A 27,078-nucleotide genomic window follows, 5' to 3' on the forward strand; every position below is an offset into this window, starting at 1 on the left:
TCTGTGGGGGTTTTTATTTGCAGGGCCACCGGATGAAACGGCAGATTGATGTCTGGGGGAGCTGGGGTGAATGGGGCAAGTGCAGTCGGAGCTGTGGCGGTGGAGTCAGCTTTCGGCAACGGCGCTGCTATTCCCAAAGGTGAGGGCTAACCTCCTTTTTCTTTCTTTAAATGTGTTTTTCTGTTCTTGAGCTCCTGCACTTATGTTCCAATATACATCCAGAACAAAAAAGACCTAGTGTTTGATTCCAGGGGAATAAGTCACCTGAGTCCACTTTGAGATGATCCTCAGCTTCCGTTTCCTCACTGCTGGTTTGAATAGCACTCTTCAACACATCCTTGCTTGGCTCCTCTGCCAGTGGTTTCTCTGTGAGATCTGCGGCTGTGCAATCAGGTGATTGGTATGGCAGCAGCTGCTCAATCAAGCCTAGAGTGGCAGGCCTGGGGGAGAGGGAGAACAGTCTGGAGCAGTAGGTTTCTCTCCCGAGAGCTGGGGAATGTGCCAAGATTTTCTCAGGCTTATGATTCCCAGGAAGGTAAATTGCCCCAGAAGAAATGGAAGAGTGGAGTTGGCTCAAGCAGCAGTAACGCTGTGCCATCTCATTTGCAGCTGGGTTAGAGGCAGTGAGGATGATGACTGGGACTGCACCTGTTGGGAATGATGGACCTAAGAGATCCTGTTGTGGATAAAAACAATGAAAAGGAAAAAAAAGCCAGACTCTCAATAACATCCTGAAAAAAACAGCCTCTTCATGTTTAGAGAAATGAGAGGGGTTTTTTTTAATAGAAGAATCCAGAGTTATGGAGCACTGCTTCTTCCCACCCAGAATAAAGAAAGGTCTCTTTTGAAGGCTGCCCGTTATGGTATACACCTGTGTGTTACGGTAGACACCTGCCAGAATCCCTGGCGGCCTGTCTCTCCATCTTAGGAATGCTGAGATATTAGACATAGGGTGGCTTTTCAGATCAATTTCCTCCTTAACTGTTACTCTCCATAATTCTCAGCTGGCATCATTTGACTGGAATGAGGGTGGTACACACTTTCCATAGGCATGTTTAGCTCTTCCTCCTAATGGGCCTAGTGTGCACACAAACAGCATGACAGATGATGTGCACACCTATTCTGAATTGGGCATTACCCTCCTGCTGCTTATAACATGTTTCTGGTTCTGGTATGGACACCTCGACTGTTTGCTGGTGGACAAAGGACTAAAAGCTCTGCTTCCGTTATTTAGTTGAAACATGACCCTGAAGAGCTTTACTGCAATCCTTCATGGTGTGTGTCTCATTCATGCCAGAACGCAAACCATAGCAGAAAATGGCGCTAGAAGATGCCAGCTTGCTTTAGTGGAAAAGAAGTGCATTTTAGTTATTCTGCTGTTTCAGAAAACTATGTGAGGGTGATATGCTCGATGTGAAGGTGATTTGCAATGTCTGCCATGAGATGATTTTTTTGCATGTGTATTCTTCAGAGAGCTTCATTTTGGTTTTCTGTCTTTCAGGACAGAAGGTCCTTCCAGTTGTGTTGGACCAACTCGAAGCTATCGGTCATGCAACGTTCAGGTACAGTGCTCTGCTTGTGTTCTGTTTTTTGGTTTTGCTTCCCTTTTGCTCCTTTTCCCCAGACAAATATTATTCTTGTTCAGAAGTAGTATGTCATTATTAGTTTCTCCTTCTGTGGCATCACTGGTGAATGCGGTTCATCAACAGTACCCCTTCAAAAGCATTTTGAATTTATGATGCTGATTTTATATGGGAGCAATAACAAATAAAAAACAATTTTTTGTTGTACACTTAATTTTCCTCCTTTTTATAATGGCCCAATACAAACATTTTCTCCTCCAAACAGAGCTGCCCGGAAGGCTCCCGGGATTTCCGGGCAGAGCAATGTGCAGAGTTCGACGGGACAGAATTCCAAGGAAAGAAATACAAGTGGCTTCCGTATTATGGAGGTAATGATAAACATGTAGGGTTACACTTCATCCCTAACTATCAACAGTATGTTTTGAAGTGACTGTAATATTTTTGACTGTAGCATTCTCGTAGGATACTTCCTTAGCTGGAGTGGTGGGGCAGGGGGTGACATAGAAAAAATCTTTTTGCCAGCAGCAAAGCATTGCTCTCACAAAGACAGTGGATGAATGGGCCAAGAGACAGCTCCCATTGCAGCGATATGTAATGTCTCTTGTAACAGCTGTTCTTTCAGAAACATTGCTCAAGAAAGCTGGAACTGGTTGCAGGTAGGTCCTAAAGTATTAGAGTATTTGCTGTATTTTTCAATATTGGCAAAAGAATATTAGCAGGGCACAGGAGAAACAAATGTGTATAATTAATGAGTGCTTCAGAAAATACGACATCTCTTTCAATTGGCCTGTGCTTTCTTGAGGAACCAGCTCAGAAGGCAGGTGTAGGAACCCAGAGGTCCTTGCTCTGAGCTTTGATATGTTATCATTCACAGCAGTTTAACAAATTATGAGAGATTTCAAGATGGATTTAAAGTTTTGTTTGTTGGCTGTTAAGATAACAGCTCCCTTGTGTTCTGTACCAGCACTTGTTCTCATTCCAGAAAGCCTTGTACTCCAAGGGAACAGTCCTACTAAGGAATAACCAAATATCCACCTGGCCCAACATCCCCCCTCCACCACTGGCCAGCCAAAGGTGCCCAAGGAAATGGTTGCATACAGTGAGGCTTTACCAGGGTATTTTTCCAGCCCCCAGCAGTTTGTGACCCAGAAATTTCTTCAATATCTGCTACTTAATATTAGTCCACCCTTCTGTTTCTGCTCCTGTGGTCTAAAACTAGGTTCCTGATGCATTATCAAACTTTTGGCCATACTATATAATGTTTTTTTCTTTCCTACCAGCGCCTAATAAGTGTGAGTTAAACTGTATTCCCAAGGGAGAAAACTTCTACTACAGGCACAAGGAAGCAGTGGTAGATGGGACTACCTGTGAACCTGGCAAGCGGGACATCTGTGTAGAGGGAGCTTGTCAGGTTAGTCATCTCGTGGCTTCCTTCATTTACCATTGTGACTGTCAGTCTTTCTGTTGCTTCCCTTTGTTCTACTTGGCCTTTCATAATAATACCAGAAAAGGAGAATCATTCAGTTTCCAAGGTGCTGAGGAGCATGTGGACAGCATTTATCTATCTGCCTCTGAATATGAGACAGAAGATGCCAACTCTGTCCTTTCTCTGACAACTCCTTTCCTGCCCTATGCTGACTTCCCAGACTTCCTAGAATCAGGCTTTCTCATTAGATCAGTCCAGCATTTGGCCATTTTTTTCTTTCTTTCCTACGTCATTACAGTTTATTCATATCAATGCTCCTGTGCTCTGACAGGCTGTTGGCTGTGATAACATGCTGGAATCTGCCAAGAAGGAGGACAAGTGCCTGCAGTGTGGAGGAGATGGCAGCACCTGCTATGGTGTGAAGGGCACTTTTGATGTGCCCAGCCTCCCCAAAGGTAACAATGATCAAGGTAGTTTGGGCAGGTGGGAAGGGGAGAGTTAAACCTAAGCTCGAGCTTGTGCAAGGGCTGGTGGAGACACCTGCTCACATGATTGTTGTAGGCAGGCTTGGATGTTCACTTGAAATGTCTGTATGGCATGTGGCTCTTCAGCTGCTTTAGCATCAGAAAATGTATTGTACTGATGGCCTTATCCTGAGAATCACTTCCTTAGTCTCAGTACAGACGGACGTAGTTGTCATGCAGCTGGTGTCTTTCCCTGCTCAGTCTCCAGCAGGTGCTGTAAATGTACCATATTAATATAGTTATATACTTCTTTCATAAGACTGCCTCCCTGTCCAGTGTCTTGACAGCCCCACCAGGATTGGTGCAAGGCTAGAAATGGGACTGCATCTTCTGCGTTTGGCCAATTTTGAGTCATTTTAAGATAACAACTGCACTTGTGGTCAAATCTCTCTGTGTTGAGCTCCAATATGACACTTGCTGAAATTCCAAAGATTTTAAAATCTAAAAAATGGACATTGCACTGACCCCCGTGCTTACTTTTTTGAGGTGTAGTTGGAACTTTTTACACATGGACTAACCTGTGGATGGTTTTGGGTGAAGCTATTCAGAATGCAGGTAAGGTGACGGCTGAAATGCTTCAAGCCACCGTCAAAAAGCTCCTCCAGTTGTTCAGGCACCAATAAAACGAGGAGCACCTTTGGCACAGAAGAGTGACTGTGTGGCATCCACAGACAGATACTGAATAATCCCCTTCCTTTTTTTTCAGGGTACAATCAAATCTTCATCATCCCTGTAGGAGCCACAAGCATCCAAATTAAGGAGGTTATGCCCAGCAGGAACTTTCTGGGTAAGACTGATGTCGGAACCTGTGTTTCAGTCCATTTGGATTCTAGCCATTGCGTTAAAATTTGGTTTTCAGGTAAACTGGGCTTTGGGATGTTTACCTTGAGGGCCTGATATGGCAGAGGGAAAAAATCTCTGAAAATCAGGATCTGAATATTGAGTATCCTTGAAGTGTTAGTGATGCTCAACTCTGGCCTTCAGGTTTACCTCATGTTCTCTCCTGTGGTGATCTTGCTGTTGGGTGGGCAATAAAAAGACCCGAATCATGTTCAGACTTCCTGCCTGGAACTTTCATGGAGTCTAGCTGATACAGCAAAATTTGGCTATGAGTTCTGCTGTTTACTTGGTGGATGTAAACTCTAACTCCTCCTGTCACCAAAAGTTTGGGATGGGCTTCTTTTCCGCATAGATATCTTTTGGGTATTTGTCTGTATAACCTTAAACTCTGGTCATGCTGCAGAGGGCAAAAAGGAGGGGGAAATGTCCTTACCTAATTTTCTGGGCAGGGCTGAGGAAATTCCAGTGGCGAAAGCAAATACTCTTATGCTTTCTGACTCTTCCATTGCCCAGTGCTTTGGACAAATCAGTCTGGTGGTTTTCCTTTGTAGAAAAGAGGATGCAACACAAAAGTCGTTGTCTTCTGAATAGAACGTCTGATGAAGAGGATAGTGGTGTAGAGGCAGTGGGGTGCAAATCCCACATCTTAATGGCAAGCAGAACATAGGCTGCCATAGGCTGTGCCGCAGTGACTAACAGTGCAGAATCCAGAGACAGGGCTGGAGTATGCTAGAGGCATTTGGTTGTGCAGCAAAAAAGTGCTTGGTCTGCAGCAAAGCTGGCAAGAACCATTGTCCGAATGTGGAGCAGCTTCTGGCAAGAGAGCATTACAGGGGGAACAGCACTGTTGGAGGATGATGGTCTCATTTTTTTGCCACACCTGCAACACAGTGTTGATCGGAAACAGGAACATCCCTGTCGAGTTCTTATGGTCCTCTTTTGATGTGTGAATGTATGCTGTGTTGGTAGATGCTGCCATATCAGATTGTTGCCATACTTAAAGGGTTTCAACACTGATGTAAAGGAGCTGGGGTTCAAATGGCGGAACTGAGAGCTCTGTGGATTGCCAATACCCTGCAAGTCTAGAGCAGGCCCTGTCTTGTGGTGTCTGGAGCCAGGTGCCAGGTTATAGGTGTGTTAATTTACTGCCTTTTCTTCTCTGGCGTGTGCATTTGTCCAGCTGTCAAGAACGTGCGAGGGGAGTACTATCTGAACGGGCATTGGACAATTGACTTCAGCCGGGCACTGCACGTAGCTAGCACGGTTATGCACTACGACCGTGGCTCGGAGGGTGATCTGGCCCCAGAGCTCCTCCATGCCCGGGGTCCCACCACAGAACCCCTCATCATTGAGGTAAGCGGCTGTGCCTGCCCCCCGCTGATGCTCTTGCTCTCTCGCTTTGTGTAGCAGCCCTCGCTTTGTGCAGTGGGAGTGCATTGGTGGGGACCACATGGGGAAGACTGGAGAAGTGATGGGGCCCCCAGGGAGCTCTGGTTCTGTTGCCCAGAAAGGAGCAGGGCAAGGCTTGATGTTGGCTTCCTGCCTATTCCCTTGGGCTCTGACTTTAAGGGAGTGGAGAGTCAGCACCAAATGGGGTTGGGGCAAGGACGGGCTCTAGGGCACTCCTTGTTATAGAGTGCTGCCGGCCAGGCAAGGGTACTTACTGTTACAGGAGTAGCTGGATCTTCTGTCTCTGAGAGGGCTGAATCTTCTCTGAAAAATAATGCTCTCTAGAGTAGCATAGAAGGTGAGGAGAAATGCGGCATAGAGAATAAGTGCTCCTTGAACAGGAGGAAAGCAGGTCAGCTTGAACGCTCAGACATGGTGGGAAAATGCTGCAAAGGGGAAAAGTGCTGCTGTTGTTATTTCCCTGACTTTAATCCCATGCTTTCACAGCTCATCAGCCAGGAGCCAAACCCAGGGGTACAGTATGAGTACTACCTGCCCGCGCAAGGACAGGCCTCAGGTTACAGCTGGAGCTACGGTTCCTGGAGTGAGTGCAGCTCGGAGTGTGGAGGAGGTAAGGGGACAGGACCTGGTCTCTGGGCTGGCGTAGGGTTTATATCCATACCTGAAGGCAGTGTGACTGTGTGCTGCCCTCTGCAGCTGCTTCCCAGCAGTCTCCTGCTGGAAGACCGCACAGGTATCTGCAGAGGGCAGCTAAGGTTTTGTCAAGGGAGGGTCACACATGGAGTCACAACAGGACTGTGTCCCATGCCTTGTCCTGTCTTATTTTCCATGTCCTAGTCCTCAGACTTGTTACTAGGATCTGTTAAGGGTCTTCATAAGTAGCCTTTGTTTTATTTTGTTCTGCTTCAGTTCTTTATGTCCTTTTTAGGCCTTTTCAACCACTTGAGAGGTCCTCTCCAAGCTGACCTGGCCTACATAACTGAACCACATTGTTCCCCTCTACCTTAGCCTGAAAGATTCCCTCTCTGCAGGGGGGCTGTCAGATCTCCTGGGGTCTCATGTCATGTTCAGTTTACAAATTCTTCCACGAGCAAAGTTACAGTTTTTAAGCTAAAAAACCCAAACCAAACAACCAAACAAAAAACCCCTATCAAACTAAAAAACCCTTCCAGCTGAAGGTATGTAGAGTTTCTACCAGCCTCTTCTGGTCTTCTGTGCTGATGGCCATTTCAACAGGTTTTGCCATATTCTGGTTGTAGGAGCTGATATTCTTTGCTGAGCACTCTTATCCTGTAGGAAGCATGAAGAGTTGCAAGTTTTTTCTCCAGTGTCCAGTTTTCACAAGACTGACCTTCTGGGTCTAACAGGAGGCCCCCAGCTCTGCTGCTGTATACTGCAACACCATGCAGGGTTCCTTGATGAGCAGTATATGGATATGGCGCTTGCCTTGTGTATCACAGTCCACTCAATAGGAAAATGCCCTTCAGCTACACAGAACTATTCTGTCTCTCTTGCCCTTCCAGTGTACTCATTCTGTGGAGAGGCATCATTTGTATGTATAGTGACAGACCAAGAACTGCACCTGACTTTTCCAGCTTGGCTGGGGCAGGTGTGGATTCTGCATCACTTTAGAAACTTGTCTTGCCAACACCAGTGCATTTCAGACCTAGTCCTGGGTGGCTTGCATTGACCGAAATACTGTCTTGCTTCTCCTTCAGGTTTCCAGTCCCGCTTGGTGTTTTGTACCATAGACAATGAGATTTATCCGGACTATATGTGCAGGAATAAACCACAACCAGACAATAACCGGACATGTGGCCATCAGTCTTGTCCCCAGACGAAACGGTAAGATTTCCTTTCCTCTTCTGGACTCTGACTTCTTCCTTGGGTGCCTTTGGAGCCAGGAAAAAGAATGACTGACTCTCTACTCCTTCCCACCAGCATGGTGCCCTCCAAGGAAATGTTTCACTTCTTAGAGAAAGCCCAAGACAAAGGATGGTGATGATAACACTGTGATGAGCATTTCTGTGTGCACAAGGCTCGATATGTTCTATGTTAATTTTATAGATCAATTAAATTTGCTTTACAGCATGTGATTGTGGAAGATGGCCTTTTAGCCCATGTAGGAGATAGGAAACAGATTCTTTAGCTTTTGTTCTCTTCAACTGGAGCTGGCAAAAACAGAGGAGTGGGTCAGAGCTGGTGTCATTTTATGTCACTTCTGCATTCCCAGTGTCCTTGCTCTTAGAAAGGGCTGAATCCTGGAATCTTTTTGTTCTCCATCATTTTCAAACCCCTTTACCCAGCCATTTGCACCCTGTCCCTTGCTGATATAGCCTTGCAGTTGGCTTCACTTGGCCCTTACGCAGGCATCCAGAGCTATAACCAGAGCCTTAACTGTGTATCTCACTGTCTATCTGGTGGGTGCAGTGGAGGCCTGGGAGGGTGCTGTTGTGGGCGAGAGGGCACTTGGAAACCTGGGAGCATTTCTGAATACATGGTAGCCTATAGCTACTTGCTTTAAGTTCTTTAAATCCTTTGTTCTGTATATAAAGGACTTCTTACGTCTATCTGCCGCAAGCCTGGAGTCACAGTGGAGCACGGAGCTCTCAGATGAAGAGGTAACAAGGAGGAGGAGGTTACAGAAAGCACAGGAAGGCAGCTGCTCTCTTCTGCTCTCCACCTAGTTGCCCACTGAAGTCTGTGGGGATGTGGGGGCTTTCCTCTTTGGCACTGGTGGTAGCAGTGGGTGGTGCTTTGCTTTTTGATTCTTGCCAGTGAAGATTATGGTGGAGGGTGCTGGCTGTCAGCTTTGCTTAAGTGGTTGTGCGTGCTCCTGGTAACTTGGCTCTTATGGGACTGAGAAGGGGACGGGTTTTTTCATAGCTTTTGGCTGCTTATCCTGATAAGTGTTTTTTCTCTGGAATCAGGGTAAAGAGGTGAAGGGATGTTCTAGAAGATTTTTGTTTGGTTTATCAAGATAAATAAAAGAACAGAAAGGAAAAGAGAGCATGATGTATTGGGAGATTGAAACATTGGCCAGCATCCCAGAGTGCCATAGCAAAAGCCTCAGAGTTCCTCAAAAGCTCTTCTTTCTTTGGCATGGGCCCTACTGCAGGTAGAAAAGTGCCTATGTACTGTGATGAGTACAAGGATGTGACAGATAAAATACTTGCAATGTACACTGAGGCATGAGAAGTAAAAAAGATCAAAACCGGAACAGTTGTCCTTCAGCAAACTGCTAATAGCTTAGGACTTGCAATGCTTTGCCCTCTGATGGAGGGTCCCAGCCTTATGGTTGACCTTGTCTTACAAAGGAAATGAAACAAGTGTCAGACAAGATGTCTTGACTCACAATTGAAGGAAGCTGTAGGTGAGCCCATCCAGTTGAAAGAGCCTTTCTAAAACTGTACATTTGCTTTACAGTAGGCAGAATACAGAAGTTTTTTTATCCCCACTAGAGCTTCTGAAAGATCTTGATCAATGAATTTGTTTTGAGCCCTGCAACCACACCGCTCTAAGTGGCTTCTACTTGCTGTAGTTGTTCCCTTTCCAAAGGGAACATCTTATTTTATAGCAAAGGCCATTCAGTTTTGGGCTGATATTTGCCCCTTTAACAGTAAAGAAGGGTATTTTAAGGAGGTGAAGATGTCTTCTCTTGGCTGAGTCTGCTGTGGAGTTTCTGGTAGGATGTGAATGTGAATTGGCTGGCTGAAACTCAGGGGTGGTGAGGGCACACCAGGGAAGCAGCTGGAAGGCTAAGGGAGAAAACAAGAACTGCCCTCATGCCCTGGCTGGGGCTTACCTGACTGGAAGGGGAGGTAGCAGCTGACAAGCAGATCACCATGACACTCCCCCTGCACCACCAGTGCATTTAGGCTGTGCAGCACCCTGGGGTCGGGAATGAAACATCATGTTGTCCCTGAAGCCAGGCTATGTAAGCTGTGCTCCCGGCTACCTGGGCATCTCTGAGACACAGGAATGGACAAGGGCAGGGGTTTTACCATCCAAAAAGTCAGATTGTTTTGTGGACATTCCCCCTTCTGTTAGCAAGGGTGTATCATTTCTGTGACAGCTTCAGCAACCAAACACGGGACAAAATCTATTTAAAAGTTTTGGGGGCTTTTTTTGTGTGTGCTGCTGTTAGAGAATTTGGCCCATGGGAGGAAGAAACCAGATTTCTACTGGCCATCAGTGGAAAGTTCACAAGCACTTCTGAGAGTGTCTGGCATGGTTTGCAGGCAGAGTGAGGTCTTGGCTTGATTTTACTGTGTCTGATAATGGCTGGAGTGTAATGGGTCATTCATTGGGCTGCTTGGGTTGCTTTTCTTTTAGCTGACCTGGATTGTTTTCTTCTTCTTCTTCTTTTTTTTTTTTTTTTTTTCTTCTTTGGTGTTCCATTCTGGGCATGACACTTTTGCAAACATCAGGAGACCAAAAGCCATGGAGAGAAATCTTCCCCCTCTGGGAGAGCTCTGCAATTCCAGAGAAACAAGTGTTTTGTAGCTGGGGATTTGTCTCTGGAGTGGGACTCATGCTCTGCACTGCCAATTAAGCTGGGCAGCTCTTGGTCAAATGGGAACTTGCCTCTGACTCTGTTCTGCAAAGGGACATTTTCCCTGTCTGATTACAACAGTGACACGGCACTGACCTCCCCTGTGCCTCTGACATTTGTTTGCTTGGTTTTGTGACTTGCAGGTGGAAAACAGGGGAGTGGGGCTCCTGCTCAGCTACCTGTGGTGAGGGCACCCAGACTCGCTCCGTTTACTGTGTGGCATTCGACGGTCAGAGCTCCCAAGGGGTGGTGGATAACGCTGAGTGCATGGCCTTCGCACAGCAGCCTCGCAGCAGTCAGCCTTGCAACATGAGACAGTGTGCGAGCTGGAGCACAGGGCCCTGGTCAGAGGTGAGTTCTAGTGTGGGAGGCAACTGCCTCCTGGCACATATTGAAGGAGGATCTGCCAAAGCTTGGCAATAAAGAGTCAGGCTCCTTTTCTGGGACTGTAAAAGGTGTGTGTCCCTGCATAGGTGGTGTGCAGAGGTATAGGACTTGTCCCTGCAGTCCTCCAAACAAGTTCTCCAGCTAGGTAGCAGCTATGCCCTCCTATAAACACATTCCTCTTCCTCAAAACAGCGTGCCCCTGCACCCCTGCTCCTCTCATTGCATGTTCTCTCTTCTCTGGTCTCCCAGTCCTTTCCCCACTCCTGTATTTTTATCAGATCCACCAGACCTGGCACTGGCTGAGTTTCCGAGTCAGGCCCGGTGAAGGCAGAGCGCGGGCATGAGAGCTGCTGTCCATCAGCTGATGATGTGCAGTAACACTCCCTCCTCTCTAAAACAGGAGCTCATGGCTCCTGCCTGCACTGTTTATTTCCATGCATATTGCTGCCTCAGCTTTACTAGCCCTGGACAGCCATACTAAAATCACAACACTCAGCAAGCAAGATACTCTTGAAACACTGGTGACCTGCTGTTTGCTGGGTGTCAGCACAGAGCTCCTCCGAACACAGCTGCGTGATGCATTTCTGATGCCTGTGTGCTTTTATATCTCCAGGAGAGGAAACGGTTCAGACTGTATGTGCTCAGTGCTGCCAGCCAGGCATTTAGAAGGCATCTTACGTTCCAAGTGTTTAGAAAGTAGAAGCAGTCTCTACTCAGTCCCTAAAGCACAAGTGAATTTTCCGCTTGTAAAAGAAGTACATGTGTGCTTGCAACATTTGACTTATGATCTTGTGGTGGTACTTTGAGTGGTATAGCAGCATAAAATCCAGCTTTGAGGCATGATAACCTAGACTGTAAAGTTTTTGTGTTGTGTTTTTTTTTTTTCCCCTTCCCCCTCTTGTGAGACGTGAGGTGTGAATACTGAGATGACTTCACGGTTGTGGGGCAAGAGCACTGTTTGGGGAAGGTACCAAGTGTCGTGTTCTTGCAGGCTGATTCCTAAGTGGTTCATTTGGGGTTCTCAAAAGTGACTGTTTCTTGTACTCTCAGAGGTAAAAGGTCACTATAGTAAATGACTGGCTGAAACTCATCTGGAAAGCTAATCTAAAGTAATTCAGACTGTCCCCAAGTTAATGCTGTCTGTAAGAGACCTTGGTAATTCATAGGTAATTCAGTAGGCTGATTCCAGGAAACATCACTGTGAATTTAAGAGGACATTGAAAATGTCACATGTTACTAGTATAGAAGTGGTGTCACACCTCCGCACCATAAAAATGGAGCACAAGGTCTTCAGGCAGAAGACATGAGCAGTACAAGAACCTAATCTTTTTATCTTCCCTTGAATTCTTTACCTTGAGCTGATTTTAATCAGGAGTAAATAACACGAGGTTCCAGGTATTTCCTGGCATTTATTGTTCTCAATCTATTCTGCAATATTGATGTTTTTCCAAAGTCATTCTCCGTGTTGTCTTTGGTAGAGATCAAGAGAAATTATGACTAGACCAAAATCATCCAGTGAGCTCCAGATCTCCCAGACCTTATCCACCATGCCTTATTGTCTCTTCTACAGCATAAACAACTACTCTGCTAACTCTCATCCGAGATGATTTTGATGATGGTTGTTTCAGGCAATCTCAAAGTGGTGCTCTGCCCTAACGTTAGGCAGCACAGCCTGGAAATGCAAGTGAAAACCAGATGCTTCCTTGTAATTGTTGCGCCCCTTTCTGCAGTGCTCAGCCAGCTGTGGGGAAGGGGTCCAGACCCGCACAGTCACCTGCAGAACGCAGCAGGGCTCTCAGGCTCAGGACTTCGCTTGCCTAATGGAGCCAAAGCCATCGGCCACCCAGCCCTGCCTTAAGGAGAACTGCATCCAGGAAATTGGCTGGCACGTTGGAGACTGGGGCCTGGTGAGCACCGCACTTTCATGGTTCAGAAATAACTGATTATATTGCTGTGCTTCTCGCAAACAAGCTTTGATCCATGCAGTCTGCACATTGGCTGGGGCTGGGAGCATGCTCTGCTTCATTACCAGTCCCTTGGCTCACAGTTGCGTTGTAACTGGCACTAGTAATGCTCCAGTTAATCTGCTGCCTGCTTTGTATGCAGCTGCTACAAAAATAAATCCTTCTGAGGGGGGGATTATAGTTTCAGTGACAGTGGCAAAATGCAGCCAATAAGCTGAAACAATCCACTCTTGCTGTTCATTCCCAATTCTTCGCTCCATCAGTGTGAATAGCAGAACAGCCCTCGGGCTGAGTATGGCTTAGAGCTCCAGCCTTCAGGACTGGTCATTGCATTTGGTGATATGGTTTAAAGTACATTTTTGTAATTGTTCAGATAAACTGTGCTTCAGCTGGATTAGTCTTGTCTTTGTGGAGGGAGCCAGACTGTGTTCAACCTGGGAAAAGTGCCTGGGGGAGGAGATAGGAGTAGATCCAATGCATCAGGTGACTTCCAAACACACTTTTTCCCTTCTGTGCTAGCCAGACCAGCTTGTTCTGAGTTAAAACGTGTTACATCTGGTTCTGAGATGTGGGCCAAGTTTTAATAACAGCTAAAGAAGTTGCATACTTTAATCTGATCTTTCCTGGCCCCTGGCTTTCCTATATCAGAAGGGCTCCTACCTGCATCTGAATGAGAGAGACATACTCTCCCAATGTTTGTAGAGCTTGCCACGAGCAGGTGGGTTACACAAATACCTCATCTTCTCCCCTCCCCTGAGCTGCCTCTCATTGCTCCCTCTTCATCCACAGCTTCCAGTGCGAGGAACTCCAGTTAGCTGCTTACAAGAAAGCCACCAGTTTGCTTTCCCGTTGTAAACTGTTCTTGAATGCGTAGTTCAAAACTGACCCGCTCACAGCCAGTGGATCTCCATGGTATTGAGATGCCTTCAGGCCTGGCTGAAACAATTCACTCCAGCTCCCTGCCACACCACTGTGGGTAACAGCAGCTCATCTGGGTGTTACAGGCTGAGCATGGCTCAGAGCCTAATGCTTCAGGGCTGGGTGCAACATTTGGTAAAATGATTTAAAGTATGGTTTTCTAATTATTCAGATGAATCCAGCTGAAGTATTGTTTGCTTTGTCTTGGTGGAGAAAGCTCTGCTCAGCCTGCAGCTAATCATGCAGCTGTTCCACACTTCTGCTCTGTGGGGTTTCTGCATTCGGCCTCTGCTGCCGCTCACTTGCCTTGTCTCTGTGCCCAAGTGTTCGAAGAGCTGCAATTCAGGCATCCGGACACGCCAAGTCATCTGCGCTGACGGCGACTCCAAACTCTACAGTCCTGAGACATGCAAAGCCATCCAGCCACAGAAACCAGCCACCCTGGGTAGCTGCAACAGGCAGCCCTGCTACCTGCCACAGCGTGAGTGGTATTGCTGCACACCTAGCTTTTCCTAAGACGCTTTTGTTTAGGAGTAGAAATTCCCAGCTCTGCACCAGCTTATGTTCTCAGCTTCTTGCCTGCCTGTCTCCATCATATGGTTGTTTTGTGCACATAACCATGGCATCTTCAGAGTCCCAGTACCTGTGCTGTTACAGGCTTGGGAACAACATGGGTGTGTGTCCATTTAGAATTCAGTATTCTGTGATGGCTCTGTCCCAGTGTGTGCTGCAGACTGACCCCAGGACTCCCAGTCAAGAAGGATGTCAGCATGGGCAGGCTCAGCAGCTAAAAACTGTAGCCAGCTCTCATCCCTCTGTGGACCAGCTATAAAGGAGGCACAACTGCTCAGAAGGTTTTGCTTGCTGTCTGTGTCTAGTCTTCGTGCCAGAGCTGAAATGCTGACTTTTGTCTGTCTGCCCATCGCGGGTCGCTGTCCTGACAATCCAGTCAAATCCAATTGCTGCTTAGCAGCTGTTCCAGGAGAAGAGAAACATTTTCATCAACTTTAGTCTCCTGTTGGCTCCTGGAAGCATTTTCAATTATTAGAACATAGGGCTGGACTAACTGCACTTAGTTTGTGTATGTCTCTCTTTGCAGAGGTCCCCAGTATGCAGGACACTATGGGATATGATGTGGCTCGCCAGTCCTTGCTGACACGTTACAACCCAAATAGCCCTGCCACAGGTTTGGAAGAATTTTGTTAGTCTGGGTTTTTGGTGATGGTGGATTTGAAAAAGGGTGTGGTAAGGGAAAGGTTCCTCCTTTTCTTCATTTCTCTTGTTCATTTCATGGGCTTCTAGAAATCTGTGGAGCCAGGGACGAAGTGTAGATTCTTCTACACGATAGTGAGCAGTGTCTGAATCTGTCCATGCAGAAATGATACTGGGAAGTATCTGTACAGTGTATAGATCCCAGGCTCTGTCAGCATGACTTAAGTGCTGGCTGAGAGAAATACTGCCCAAAGCGGATCATAGGAAGAAGAAAGGATCATGTGAGGGGACCACAGTAATGTGGCAGGTGGTTTCTCATGGGACAACAGGAATAATGGTCAGGGCAGTGAGCGAAACAACCTCAGGACAACCAAACGCAGAAAAGTAGGCCAGAAGACACATATTCAGGTGAAACTCTGATACAGAAAAGCCTGCCCTGTAACCTTGGACAGGTGAAGGACAGCAGAGATGAGGAAAACTGACCAGATTTTGATGCTCACCTGCATGCTTTAAGGAGTTCTCTCCCCAGATTCTGGTGATGAAAGGATGCTCCCTGGGAGCTCCATGATCCATAGTACCTCTGGGAATCACCACATCCCATCCACCAAGGACCGTGGCATCAACTTGTTGCCTGTTCGCTGGGAATCCCAGTCACACGTATCGGGTTCCCATCAGCTCAGCTTCTCTCAGGACCCCACTGCAGGGACGGGCTCTCAGGACTGTCAGCGGAGCCCGCACGGCTGCTGTCCAGATGGGCACACTCCAGCTTCAGGCCCTTTGGGGAGAGGCTGCCGCTTCAGCACTTGTCACCGAAACAGGTAGCTGGAAGTAGACAGGCCTGAGCAGGGAGGCATTGCCTCTCCTGGGGGCTTAGTGAAATTTACAGCCTGCGCCTGTTGAGCCAGGCAGGTCAGGTATTGTTGCAGCCCTTCTGCCTTCTGCCTGTAGGTATGGATGCTGTCCTGATGGAGTAACGGCTGCCCAGGGTCCAAACAACATGGGATGCCCACAATATTACCGTGATGTTCAAGTAAGCAGAAGTCAGTCCACAGCAGCTGCTCCAACAGTAAGTACAAAAACCCTGTGCATTTTAGCCATCCATCGGATACGAGGATTCAGATTTGACACCGGTGGCTCAGATTGTGGGTTTCTGTTGTGCTTCATCTCTGCCAGTAATGCTGGAGACCAATACTCCATGCATGGCATCAAGCGCTTTGGTCCACTTCGCTCCTGTTCAGTCTGGACCATCCACCTGTGATCCTCTGTAAGCAGGTGACAGAGTGGGTGGTTGGGAGATGTCTGAGAAGTTAGAAGACCATCCTGTGTAGAACTGATTGAATAATCCTAATTAATCAAATTTCTGTCGGTCAGAAACTTGCCATCCAATTTCTAGGAGAAAAAAAAAGGGAAAAACATGGCCACTATTCGTTGCCTTTGTTTGTCAAGTCTGCAGATTAATTGAAGACGAAATAGTCAGGGAGTTAATTCCTCTCGTAGCTTAGCTTAGGGTGCTTGGTGGGGCCAGCTGAAAAAACTGGCCTGCTGCTGGGCTGGTTAGGTCTGTGTTGCAGAGAAGTGCAGCCCTGGCTCCATGGCTGACAGCCAAGTTTCCCACCCCTTCCCAGCATGAAAGCCTCTAGGAGGCGAACAGACAAATAGTGGTTCCTCTAACAGCTGGCCTTCTGCAGCCGACAGCTCGGACACGGTGCCTTGCATGTGCTACTGTCCTCATGTATGCATGATAACTTTTGGCTTTCAATTCCTGTCTCTAAGGCAAGCCAAGCCTTGTCCCAGCAGCACGCCTCGGGTGAGTGCCGCAGTTCCGTGTACGGCTGCTGTTTTGACAATGTCGCTTCAGCTTCAGGTCCTCAAGGGGAAGGATGTCTCAATAGGCCCAACTACCGTAAGTGATGCTTTGGCTTCTTGGTTTAGAAATGTAGGAATAGTCCTGCAGAATCCAGTAGCATATGGAAGCTTCCTGTGTAGAGGCTCTGCTCTCCGTAAAATGTAGTGAATTATCTCTTTGAAAAGAGATTCTGCCTGGTGGCTGGGGCAGGGGAAGCTTGGAGGAGTGTTGAAAAGCAGACAGATAGTTCAGTTCTGTCAGCTACGGCGGAAATTCTTGTCCTCTGCTGGTAGTTGGACAGAAGTGTGTTTGTCCAATCTCTGTCAGTCTGTAGGACTTCTGGGGAGCTGTTTGCACTTGAGAAGACACCCTGGTGCAGCCTGGAGTGCTCCAAATCAGTTACCTGGGTTTAGCAGAAGTAGGACCTCTCTGGGGAATCAGGGCCGTGTTCGGCCTTCAGACAGCCCATGGACAGGGGTGGAATGAGAGCTACAGCAAAGGATGGAGGTGTTGCTCAGGGCTGCACGGATGCTTTCAGCCAGCAGAGTTCAATACAGTGCCTGCTGTACTACGAGGGCACTAGAGCTGCTGGGCAAAAGCATCTCTGCTCCTTTAGTTCCCAGCTGTATCCTCTGCAGGCACGTTGCTGCTGCATTGCCTCGCCCTTTTGCCGCAGCAGAGAGATTGCTTGGTGGCCAGCCCTGTGGGGCTGCCTTGGGGAAAGGGAAAGCTCTCTGGAGCTCAACCACAGCTTGGCAAAGGACCTCTCAGTTGGAGCCCTGCATCCAGTGTTTGTCAGCATGTGGCTGTGATACCTGTGACTCAGAGCACAGGGCTTGGTTTGTAGACACATTGGGCTGTGCTCCTCTTTGTATCAATGTGAGAAGGGATATTCTGTAATGCATGAGGCTTCACAACTGGGTCTAATCCACTTGCTTTGTGGGCTGGCAATGTGCAAACAGCAGCCATGTGCCCCTTGCAGGAGAGGAAGCCCCAGAGCCCACCTTGCAGCTGCACAATTCCCCAAGAAAGGCTGTAAAGCATCCGTCTAGTATCTCGATTCAGAAGTGTCTCTGAGGTTGGTTCTCTTTCCACCAGAGGCAAAACTGGGGCAGAAGGAAACATGTGAGCAGCTGCCCAATTTCAAAGCAGAGCTGGGTGCAAAACTCAGGTGTCCTACTTTCCCACCTGCCCTCTGCCCACAAGGCCCATCAGATCATCTAGGTAGGTGCCTTGAAGCACCTGGGACTTTGTGCTTCATGACCCTCACAGCTCCCTCTGTTCTGCTCTTTTTCATAGCATATCCTGTCATGTGCCTGCTGCCCAGCGCCCACGGCCCCTGCACAAACTGGACCACTCGCTGGTACTTTGTGACTGTCGTTGGCAAGTGCAACCGGTTTTGGTACGGCGGCTGTCACGGCAATAAAAACAGCTTTGCCTCAGAGGAGGAGTGCATGAGAGCATGCCACAACTCTGCGGGGCTCAGTCCTCTGGAGCACCATCCCTCCTCTGGCACAGGAGCCCTGCAACGGCAGCACACTGGCTCCCGCGCTCGTACAGGGGATGCTCGGGGTCAGCAGCAGCCACCCCCGAGAGAGTCTGCAAGTCACAGCCAAGAAGGAAGAGCCTATGGGGCTTCACACCCCCCGCAAGACAGCCACAGACAGGGCAGCTGGAAAAGCGAGGTGCTGCCAGAATCTCTGCCAAGGACTAGTGTGCTGGAGAGCCAGCGCTGGGGCACCCAGCAAAGCAGACTGGACAGCCTGAGCCAGCTGCACTTGCGGGAAGCAGCAGTGCCGGGGCCCGCAGAGAGGCAGAGTGGCAGTGCCCAGCAGGTGCTGCCCCATGAAGGCAAGCAGTGGCATAAGGCTTTCGGAGCAGATGTTTCCATCACAGAGGGATTTGGGCACCAGGTGTCCGCAGACGCGTTCCCAGTGCGGGCTCTGCACAGGTGATGATTTTCATTTTTTTTTTTTCCCCTGTTCTGCCAGCTAGTTGTGAAGCATCAGTGCAGCTTCCTCTGGAGTGAAAGTGTTGCCCCAGCCGGGACCAGCTAATTGGGAATATCATGCAATGGATTGGCTATACATGTGGCCCTGTGGTAAAACAAGTTATTCAGGCCCTGGAGATATCTGCTGTCTTTCCTTGCACTCTCCCTGCTCTCTGACAGCACTGGAAGTATGGTGTGTGAAAAGACTGCAGGATCCTGGGGTCTTTGGGAGGCATTTACACTGTAAATGAGAATCCATAGGGGTTTTTTTCTTGTTCTGAGTAACAAATTTAGCTGACTCTCTGACTTCAGAACATTTATCTCAGCACCACATGGAGCAGCAGTGGGTTGTTCTAGGGAAGATTTTTAAGATGCAGAGTTTGAGTCAGCATCCAGACAGCGTCACCCTGAAAATCAGGAGTGCATACAGCTAGATCTAAATGTATCTGCACTGGATCTGTTGTGTCTGTCTGCTGCGCTGAACTTGGTTCCTTCAGAAGAGAGGGGGTTGTAGGACTTTCTCTCTTCCTGGAGATATTGTAGCATTCAGTCTGTCCAGAGCAACCTTTGCCATGTAGGAGATGGCTCCCCACATGTTGCCTGGTGCATCTGCTCAGAGGTGAATGGGCAGCAGGTCCTGTTTTGCCCTGTGGTTGTGACTCATCCAGAGTCACATTAGAGGACCCAGAGGAGAGGAGGGCAGCAGAGGTGCCAGTGGAATCGCTTTCTCTTTCAGACCCATCCTGGAGGAAGCCAAACCCTCTCTTGTGACAGCAATCATGGGACAAAACATCCAGCTAGTCTGCAAGACAGGCACGTCCCCCTTCTCCAGAGTGGAGTGGATGAAGGATGGCCAACCGGTCTCCTCTGACAGGTGAGCTCAGCTCAGAGCAGATGGGCTCCTTGCATATTCGGCACTTTGCCCAGCATGCCCATTTTCTTTGTAATCTTACTGCTAACATTCTTAAAAAAAAAAATAAAAAAAAGGATGAATAAATAAACAAGCCCATGTATTGACCTAAGAGCATGAACTGTCCACCTGGTCTGCGCACAGCAGAAACAGATACAGTTTGCAGTAGTATTGAGGTGTTGGCTAGTGTTATGGGGCAGAACAGGTGCTGTCCCATAAGAAGGCACTGATGGAAGCTGACATGTGGGTAGTGATACCGAAAAATGTTGTCTCTGTTGGATTCATCTTGAGGCAGCACTAAGTCAGTAGTCCAGGGTGAAGCTTGTAGCCAAGTAAATCACAGTTCCTCTGGCTGGAAGTTTCTGGCACTCCCATCTAAGATATAATTTTTTTTTAAACTACTTTTAAAGCCTGTTCTTCCTGGGAAGTCTGTTTCCAGCAACAGTTTGGAGCCAGACAGTCACTTTGTGTTATGAAAATCACAGTTAAGAAAAGCCCAGTTCTGCTTTTCTGTTTGCAGATGACTGCTGGGGCTCAAGCTCCTGCCTAGAAGGGCAGTTTGCCTCCTCCTGGGAGAGTGTTGCTGAAAGCAGTTCCCTGTTTTCCCATCTCAGTTTCCTCTCTATTCCTGACCTCCTTTCTGCCGCAGTTATTTCCCCTGCCTGTGACCCCTCTGTGGTCAACCGGGTTTTGTTTTTTTCTAAAGCCGGGGAGGGCACTGCATGGTGGTGGTTTATGTAACATCAGCACGAAGGGCTGCTCTGCCTTGGCCAGTTGCTGTCCATGGCCAGGCAGGGGCAGTTAATTCTTGCTCCTGTTGCAGGCACACCTACCAGTCCGACAGCTCCTTAGTGATCAGCCACGTCAAGCCGGAGGACGCCGGGACTTACACGTGCCTCATTTCTGACGGGAGGACAGAGAGCCGACAGATTCAGTTACAGATCATAGGTGACTTATCTTCCACTTAAGACCAAAGACCAGGGCTCCTCGTTAACGGTTATTGACAACAGGAGCAAACTTCCCATGCTGCCATGCTGTGCTAGCAGCATTGCCTTCACTCCATGGCAGTGGTGTCCCAAGAACTAGCCAAAGCAGTCGGTCTCCTCCGCTGCAGGGGTGCCGAGAGGGAGTGTGGGGGCAGCAGGGCTTCTTCTGGTGTTGCCTCATGATAAAGCCTTAGCCCTAAAGCACTTCCTTCCCTGCAGTGCCACCCCATAACCAGAGTTGTGGCTTGTCTGTAACCTGCCCCATTTCCAGCAGAGCAAGCATGTCTTTCTCCCTGAGAGCCATTGGCTGCCTCCTGATCCCAGAAAGGAGGCTCCAGAAGAGGGGTTTGCTGCAGTTTCTTAGGTCCTCCATCTCACACTATATAATAGGACCAGCCTGCCACAGCTGTCTGTGCTGGTGCATTTATGTTTTGTGTTTTGCCCAAACAGGTCCTGCTGGGTAACAGATTCCCTGTTCTGAAAAATGTGCCTTAGTTAAGAAACAAACCCAAAAAAATATGAAAGACTAGTCTCAAAAGATGGGCCAGCAAGGCACTGTGTAGCCTTCGATCTCTGAAGTGTACTTTGTCACAGCAATGGCACATGGGGCAGAAGGCATTGTGGCCTAGGGGATACTGCAACATGTTCACTGACAGAGGAGAGAAAGGAGTCTAAAATTGCTTGCCTGCAGGTCTGTGACTCTTATTAGTAGACAGTGCGGGCTTACTGCACTAGTCAGCCAGAAAACAGATGGCTGAAGGGCTCTTTGGCTCCAGTTCAGCAAGCTCTCCCAAGCTCATAGAAACTCTACGCAAGAGGTCACAGTAAGAAGGGTGCTTTTATTCACATATGGCATTTTATTTTGAATAGAGTACCAGAGCACTGTTCTGGCAGAGGGTGAGAGAGGTCGGGTCCTTCACAAGGAAAATCAGCAGCATCGAGAGCTATCTGGAGGCAGGAAGGTTGTACAGGCAGCCGGTTCCTCTGTGCATCAGCAATTCACATACGGGTAAGTTCACATACAGCAACAGTTTGTCCACCATGTCCAACTGATGAACCATATGGCATCTCTTCGTGTAGAAAAGCTGAAGATTGGAAAGGTCCTGGGTCAGCTGTTCTGGGGCATGGTTGGGAAGCAAGCAGCACTGAACTGCTGACCACAGGAATGGGCGAAGATCCCAGTCGCAAACTGTCTTCTGTCCTCCCCAAGGGTCTCTTGAAAGAAGCATATTCTGAGCAAAGATACGCAGGGAGGCTGACAGCAAAGGAGCTGGGTTCAAGTGAAAGTAGAAATATCAGGGGCAGCATCCTTGGCTGTTCAAGTTAGTGTAGGCAGAAAGAGAAACCTGTTCTGGAAAAAAGCAAAGCAAATAGGAGCTGCTTAACTAGCATGAAATAGACCTACGTATATTAAAAAAAAACTCCAGTTACTTTAGCCCCCACCCATTTATTTTAAATATTTTGTGAACAAACCAGTTTTACTCAAAACTATCTTCTCACGTACTGGATGGCATATTTTGTAGCTTCTTGCATGTTTCCTTGGTGCTTCTAGGCCCCACAGAAATAAAAGGGTACAAATTATTTTTGCCTTAAATGCAGCATGTTGGGGCTCCAGATTAAATGGGATCATGATCTGACCCTTCCCTTCTTTTGAGTTAACAGCCTAAAACCCAACCAATTTGCTGAACTCCCCAGCAACCTCCTTAGCTGCTTCTGCCTAAAAGCAGAAAGAAGTGATTCATTGAATGAAGAGCATTGAATTAAGGCTCTTCGTTTTTGTTTTTTGAGATCAAGAATTCAGGTCAGAGAATGGGGGTGGGGGAGATGATGTTTTATTTGACTCTGGGAACATCATGGTTTAGTTCCCTTCTAAAATGGTGTGCAGTTGTAGTTATAAGACAGCAAAGAGCATGAGAAGATGAGTGGTATGAGAGCCTGACCTCAACCTTTCTGCTACATGAAGTGGATGGCCAGCTCCTTGGTCTTGCGTGCAGTCAGGTGATTGCTATGGGCTCTTCACACCCCAAAAAATACCTGCTCGTTTTTGTGTGCCAGGCAAGCACCTCAGGGGAAACTCGCTTGGCGCTCTGTTCAGGACTTCGTACCATTTGCCACGTGCTCATATTGTTAACACTTCCTAGGCTGTTATCCAGAGGGATGCTATAAGAAACAGGGTTGCTGTCTTTAAAAGGTTAAGCTGGCTGGCAGGAGTGCGGCACCAAGCTGTGCGGAACTGGAGCAGGATTTAATGGAGGTTGCTCTTTTCTGAATGTTGTGAGTGAATGTTGGTAATGGCAAGTATCAGAGCTCTGCCAGGAGGGCAGAGATCGCCCTTTCCCGTTGGAAGCAAAAAATAAGGCTTGTGATTAAAAAAGCCTTGTGCTGAAGGTCAAATGCTGAACAAGGAAGTTTATGCATCTTTTGCTGAGCTTGTGGACTTTGCAGATTGCGAATGGATAAGAGCGAGCCCTCAGTAGTGGAGGCCAACATCGGGGAGAGAGTCAGACTGCCCTGCACAGTGGAAGCATCGCCGGCTCTCACCATTGAGTGGCAGAAAGACGGGCAGCCCCTCTCCTCTCCCAGGTGAGCTCCCAGGCGGCTCCAGCATACCCACAGCCAGGTTCATGTGGAGGAGAGCCGCCTCCTTGTCCTGCCTTCCCTGTCTCCACCCTCAGAGGATGGAGCTGCTGGCCGTGCAGCTGGGGCCCGTCCTGCTTTGTGCTGGCCAGCTTCCTCCGTCAGGGCCAGACCGTACTGCCTGAGTGCCCTAGCCTCACTCAGGTCAGTCTGAACAGTGAACCCTCGAGAGAACAGCTGTGATACAGGGTCCACAGGTGAGCCACAGCTGCAATTTGTTCATGTACAAGATTAGCAGAAAGAGAACACACAGCAAGCAAGTTTGCCAAAAACCAGCTGGTCTGTGAGCCAGGCCAGAGGTTCACAGCAAAGAGAGAGATCAGGGTGCCTGCAGTGAACTTCCACAGCTACTGGTGCTGCTCTCCTGCAGCTCCCCTCACCCTCTGCTCCCAGAAGCCTGCTCTAGCGGCGAGCTTCTCCAGAGTCTACAGCACTAGTGCTGGGATTTGAGGACCAGGGGTTGTATTAGAGGGTGAACTGAGCTGCTGCTAAACCTCTGCTCAGTGTTACTACAAAGTTGTGCACGAGGCTGAGCTTCAGCTCCGGTGGCTGGAATCCCATCCCGACCCCAGCACAGGCTGAGGGGCTTTCTGGTTTTGTTCCCCAGACACAGGCAGCAGTCAGACGGGGCCCTGGTGATCAGCCGGGTCAGCTCTGAAGACATCGGCTTCTTTACCTGCACTGCCTCGAATGGACGTGACCAGGACCGGCGCCAGGTCCTGTTCCGACCTCTAGGTACTGGATGGGTGGAGGCATGCATGGCATGTCTGCACACACACACACGTGGACACACAAGCGGGAAACAGGGAGGGCTGGGCGGCGTGGGTTTCTTGTCTGGCCATGCCTCTTGGCTTCACACCTGATGTTTAACAGGCAGCTTGAAGGCAAGGGAAGAGTGAGTCGTTTTACCCCGTGGTCTAGTAGATGGTGGTGCTCCAGGCAGCTGGGAAGAGGGACTAATAGCACAGTAAGAGTGACTTTCTGGGACACTGGTGTGGAATGGCTATAGGAGCAAGAGGAACTAAGAAGATGATTTTTCTGTGCATGTGATGTGCTTGTGTCCAGCTGGTGTCCAGCTGGAGGAAAAAAGCTCTTTGAAGCCTCTGCTACTTGCCCTTGCTTGGGCCAAAGCCCTTAGGAAATCCACATTCCCCATAGCAACAGCGTCATAGCTCCAATCATGCTGTTTCGAGGCCTAGGGTCTTGTAGCTCATCATAGCGTACGTTGGACTTTTTCCCATGACGGAACACTCCTACTACCAGCGGCAGCATGGCATTGTCTTCCTGCTAGCGATGATTTCCCTTCTGGTCTAGGAGAGCTGAGGATCACTGGTCTTCTGCCAAGCATCACGGTACCTGAGGGAGGGACTGCTCAGCTTCATTGTACAGTGACTGGCAACAATGTGAATATAAGGTGGTCAAGGTGAGCAAAAATGAGACAAAACTTCCCTTTCCTGTCTTCCTGAACCTCATCGCTTACCCTCCAAATAATAATGCTGGATGCCTGCCAGGTAGGAGAGACACCCACAGCTCTCAGCCCCCCTGCTAGCACACCTACCCTTTCCTAATCAACTTGCCTGTTCCCCTAAAAATCCTGGGCAAGATCTCTGTGGGGTGTTAGGGGTCACCAAGTTCATATTCCAGCCAAATGAGGAGGAAAGCAGACTTTAAGCTAAGATTTCATGGAGTTCAGAGGGGCTCCATGCTGGAAAGCTAGTGACGTTACAATAGCAAAAACTAAAATGAGTAGCCAGGGGAAGACCTTTAGTTGGTCTTTATAAAGCGCTCTCTGCCTAACCCTAGCAAATGTTTTAGCCCCTACGATAACAGAAGCTCTTCTCCCAGCTTCCTGCTGTGATAGTCCTCTCCCTCTACTGTCAAGTGGCAGCAAAGGAGAATTTAAAGTGTTCTAGTAAAGGAAAAGCTGTGTCCTCTTCTCTTGATGGTTTACAGTGAAACTCTGAATCTGTGCAACTGTTTGGTGGGGTTGGTTTTTTTCCCTATTTGAAAATAATCAGTTCTGTTTTGGAGTCTTCTTGTAAAGGATCCAGAGGGACGGATTGGTAATTGTTGAAATCCCTCTACTCCAAGGGGTAGGACTAAAGCGGGCCATCTCACAAAGAGAGCTTTTCTTCCATACGTAAGTTTGGTATTTGAGTTAACAAAATGATGCAAGTTTCAGAGTCTGAATGAAACCCTTTTCAGTGAAACAAATTTCATTTCCTTGGTAACTGGGAGTTCATAATTCAGGCAGTTTTCCTGCTGGGCACAGAGTATTCCAGGAGGAACAGAACAGACACAATCTTGCTGGTATTTTAAACGTTTTTTTAAACCATCTTTTAAGGGAGAGGAAAGAGGGCACATTGCTCACTACCCCATATGTTCCTCAAGCAATATGCACTGTTATCAATGCCAGCCAAACAAGCACTGCCAGACCACAACCTGGAGAGAGGGAAAGGCACCCTGGATTTTCTCGTAGTTCTCCAAACCTCAAAAATGTGTAATAGTGGAAAGGGTAATGTCTTTATACAAAGCACACAGCTAGCTCCCTCCCATGCAGATGGTGGGCTGATGGATGCAGACTCCCTCAGGCTGGTGTTACTACCCGATTGTAGAGCCAGGTTGTGGCAAAAGAAGATTTCTTCTTCCTTCCTGCTGAATTTGTAAAAATTCACCCTTTTCACAGAGCATCAGTTCCCAAAGAGCACAGAGAGCTCCTTTAGCCCTCACGGGTGGGAATAGTGGCACAAAATGTTTTTCACCACAGGAACGGAGTCCCTATGCGGGCAGATGGCCACCACATCCACCTGTCCCCGGATGGAAGCCTGATCATAAGCAACGTTCAAGAGGCTGATGAGGGATCCTACACGTGCAGCGCCTACAGCAGCAGCAACTCTGTCAGTGCCAGCACGGAGGTGAAAGTGCTGAGGAGCAGGCCGAGCAGTGAGTACAACCCGTCCTCCCCGCTTCTCCCGGCACAGTGCCTGCCTCTTGACTGTTGTTGTAAGTCTGTCCGTTGTGTGTGCCCATCCGCTGCCGACCTCTGGCTTTGGGGAGCAGCAGGAGCCCCTGGGTTGTGCTCCCTGAGGAGCCCTGCTTTCCCTGGGCAGAAAAGCAGGGCGGTGGAAACACACACCACCGCCCATACCCTCCCCAGGTGCTGGGAGCCTAGTGAACTTCCTGAGCCCAAAATGCCATAGTTGGTTGACGAAATAGTTGGCTGCAAGATTTGTATTTGGACTCTGGACACCATCCAGTTGGCTTTACAAAGGGTGTAGAGTGGTCTCTCCTCAGGAGATCAGCCCCAGAAACTGCATTCTCCTCCTGCGTCTCACCAGAGGTGTCAGTTTCTCTCTCATCCTTCATGTTGGACTAAATGTAATACAATCCCCTTAGAACTGGCAGGGTGGAGAAAGCAGGAATGTGCTGTGTCTTTTGGGGAGGGAAACAAAACCTGAGGATGAGCCCTGGCGGTGTATTTACAGCTGCTTCACCTTTTGCTTGACTGCAGCTACTGTGAATCACGTCGGGGACCCGAGCAGAGAGTGCGTGGACCAGCCACACCTCGCCAACTGTGACCTGATCCTGCAGGCCCAGCTCTGCGGTAACGAATACTACTCCAGCTTCTGCTGCGCTAGCTGCTCTCGCTACCAACCGCAGGCCAGCCCTCCTCGTCACCGCGGGTGACAGACACCTCCACGGCCACGTGAAAGTACAGGTGACCAGTTACAAGACTGGAAGTCTGAACTCTGTCCTTTTACTGCATGAAACTGTTTTGCGAGCTCTGCCCTGCTGGAAAGCTCAAGAGGGTGAACTGAACAAAGTGTAGTGGGTGTAACTGTTCAGAGGTGGGAGACCCACCACCCTCAAGTCTGTTGCAAACTTCTTTA

General features: G+C 48.5%; 1 protein-coding gene across 1 annotated transcript; it reads left to right on the top strand.

Moving 5' to 3' along the window:
* Positions 1–32: 32 nt before the first annotated feature.
* On the top strand, positions 33–26,875 carry PAPLN (papilin, proteoglycan like sulfated glycoprotein). Its single transcript, XM_059819754.1, has 26 exons — positions 33–139; positions 1,502–1,562; positions 1,849–1,951; positions 2,864–2,994; positions 3,341–3,464; positions 4,240–4,320; positions 5,554–5,726; positions 6,270–6,393; positions 7,502–7,628; positions 8,339–8,404; positions 10,482–10,689; positions 12,456–12,632; positions 13,932–14,088; positions 14,707–14,793; positions 15,334–15,637; positions 15,768–15,885; positions 16,593–16,722; positions 17,965–18,616; positions 19,392–19,529; positions 20,389–20,513; positions 21,422–21,560; positions 22,997–23,134; positions 23,796–23,923; positions 24,503–24,611; positions 25,956–26,131; positions 26,700–26,875. The coding sequence occupies exons 1-26, from the start codon at positions 33–35 to the stop codon at positions 26,873–26,875; spliced, it is 4,059 nt and encodes a 1,352-aa protein (XP_059675737.1).
* The last annotated feature ends 203 nt before the right edge of the window (positions 26,876–27,078 follow it).

This window comes from Gavia stellata, chromosome 7 (genome assembly GCF_030936135.1).
Source record: "Gavia stellata isolate bGavSte3 chromosome 7, bGavSte3.hap2, whole genome shotgun sequence".
In the NCBI taxonomy this organism is placed as follows: domain Eukaryota; kingdom Metazoa; phylum Chordata; class Aves; order Gaviiformes; family Gaviidae; genus Gavia; species Gavia stellata.

Coding starts and splice junctions, on each gene's coding strand:
- PAPLN (XM_059819754.1), top strand. CDS start 33: ATGAAACGGCAGATTGATGTCTGGGGGAGCTGGGGTGAATGGGGCAAG. Junction 14,794..15,333: donor CCCAAATAGCCCTGCCACAG/GTTTGGAAGAAT, acceptor GCATGCTTTAAG/GAGTTCTCTCCCCAGATTCT. Junction 15,638..15,767: donor AGCACTTGTCACCGAAACAG/GTAGCTGGAAGT, acceptor TTCTGCCTGTAG/GTATGGATGCTGTCCTGATG.